The sequence below is a fragment of the Rutilus rutilus genome (genome assembly GCF_951802725.1).
Source record: "Rutilus rutilus genome assembly, chromosome: 5".
Lineage (NCBI taxonomy): Eukaryota > Metazoa > Chordata > Actinopteri > Cypriniformes > Leuciscidae > Rutilus > Rutilus rutilus.
The window spans coordinates 49,593,882-49,596,381 of NC_140213.1; the positions used below are offsets into that span (position 1 = coordinate 49,593,882).

At 39.5% G+C, this 2,500-nt stretch overlaps 1 protein-coding gene across 1 annotated transcript in view; it reads left to right on the plus strand.

Annotated features, from left to right (window-relative positions):
* fbn1 (fibrillin 1) overlaps positions 1-2,500 on the plus strand; it is a 103,014-nt gene that overhangs the window by 48,401 nt on the left and 52,113 nt on the right. Inside the window, exons 27-28 of the mRNA XM_084408784.1 lie at positions 251-376; positions 1,254-1,382. Of these exons, the coding sequence (XP_084264910.1) occupies positions 251-376; positions 1,254-1,382 (255 nt within the window). The remainder of the gene's footprint in view (positions 1-250; positions 377-1,253; positions 1,383-2,500) is intronic.

A 2,500-nucleotide genomic window follows, 5' to 3' on the forward strand; every position in this document is an offset into this window, starting at 1 on the left:
AGTATATTAATGTAATTTAACATATTTAATGATTGCAGGTTTGCTAATATTCTGAGTTTTTATTTGGTTCATTGATCAAAACGACCTTTTGCTTTTAACTTTTGCTTTTTGTTCATTAAAAATGGAGTAATTCACCAGAGTCATGTTTTATTAGGGTATCTGTGTACCTCATCCTCCACTGTTAGTCTGCTCCTTCATTTGTTGGTTCCTTCCTTCACCCTGACCGCCGCTAATCTCTGCTTCTCGTCAGATATAAACGAGTGTAAGATGATTCACAGCTTGTGCACGAACGGCCGCTGCAGGAACACCATCGGCAGCTTCCGCTGCAAGTGTGACGGAGGCTTCGCTCTGGACTTCGATGAGAGGAACTGCACAGGTGAGACCATCTCTCTCTCACACACACACACACACACACACACACACACACAGGTGTGCATGAGGTTCAGAACACACACAGGTCATCAGAAACACACAATCATGGGCAATGACAGCTTTATTTTTTCAATTTAATTTACTAGAAGAAAGTGTTCAGAGATCAAAATAAACAACTAAAATAATTACAGTTACTTCTGATGTATTTGCTATAAATACTGTATAGAACAATTCTATATACAACAATAGTGGATTTAGCATCAAAATTAAACTCCTAATGTTAAAATGAATGTTTTAATGAATCACGAATGTTGATGAATAATTTATGCACTTTTATATTATTTATTTGACAGAATGAAAAGAACAGATTCATGTCTCTCCTTGTGTTGTTCAACTGGTCGAGGTTGATATGATATTCAGGAAGTAATTAGTAATAAGTAACTTAACACTTTTTAGAGAAAGTAATTAGTACAGTAATCTAACTGCACTGATGAAGATGTAATTAGTTGCTAGTAATTACTTACTTTTACAAGAGTAACTCACCCAGTTCTAATGGCGTAAGTATAAAAATATGTATTGATTATAGAAATGCTCATGGAGTTTTAAGAGTTTATGTATTTTGACACTTTCCAGGTCTAGAAATCACACTTTTAAAATGAGGCTTCTTCGTATGTTGATGTTTTCCATGACCGTGAGAATCCCAGATGTTGAGGAGGAGAATTAAAATAAGAAGGATCTTAATTCTTAGTTTATTGTCTAATTGTAAGTAATCTTGAGGCCCTCAACCGCTGATGCTATTGCAGGCGGTGAAGAACTGTGTCCTCACTCGTTTTGTGCCGTGTGTGTGTGTATATACACTGTGTATATGTGTGTGTTGACAGATATCGACGAGTGTCGCATCTCTCCTGACCTGTGTGGTCATGGCACGTGTGTGAACACAGCTGGGGATTTTCACTGCGAGTGTTTCACCGGATACGAGAGCGGATTCATGATGATGAAGAACTGCATGGGTGAGACTCTCACACTGTAACGCGTGTGTGTATGTGTGTGTGTGTGTGTAGACAGGCAGATGAAGAGGGATGAGTAAAGCTCCAACACACGGTCCAATACAATAATCCCAACAGGGATGAGTCTAAACACACACATCACTTCAAACGTAGACGGATGAACCTTATAAAGCAAACACAAACGAGGATAATTAATAGAACACAGCTGACACGGATCAACTAATAATGGCTGTAACCAAGGAGATAGATGAGTGGCGGGAGTCTGAACCAAGACACGTAGAACATAATGTGACACACACACACGTTTCAGCTGCTGTTTCCATCCAAAGTTGCGAATTTAACACACAACTGGAATATTATCACATAAAACACTAGTGAATAAAGCAGCGTTTCCCTCCCATGTGTTCAAGAGAACATAATCATCACTTCCTGGTGTAAGATATCAGTAATAAACTGTAAGTTGCTGTAATGTGTGTGTTTCCCTCCATCATGAACGAGTGTGTGTCGAGCGTCAGACGAAACACAGTAAACGCTGTCGTGTTCTCTGGCGTTCGGATGCTGGTGTTCGGGAACACACTCGTGTGTGTGAGATGCTTCTGGAGGGAGTTACACCAGATCATTCTGATCACACACTTCCACTCCGGCGTTTCAGAAACACCAAACCAACATTAGAGACGCTGCGACGCCATTGGTCCGCTGGTTACTCCAGTTATCCAATCACAGCCGACGCTGAGCCAAAGTCACATGAGTTTATTGAGGGATTTATTCAGTAAATGTGTTTCTGTCGTAGTTTATGCTCATGTTTTCTTATCGGATGGTGTTTCCATCCACGGTTTTAATGCAATATCCCAAAATTAGCATAAAAATACATAGCTATTGTTTACAAATCACCTTTATTTCTGTAGCGCTTTATTCGATACAGAAACTCAATCAATGATGTAAACTTCATCAGGTATGAGACAGAAGACGATCATTATTCAGATCAACTCTGTTCACGTTTTGTTCTCATCCGATAGCATCAGTGAAGGCTAATCGATAATATTGCTGAATATTAATAGTCTTTTAGACGTCAGCTGACACCGCGTGAGTTGTGTTGAGTGTTGTGTTGCTGATGTGTGTTT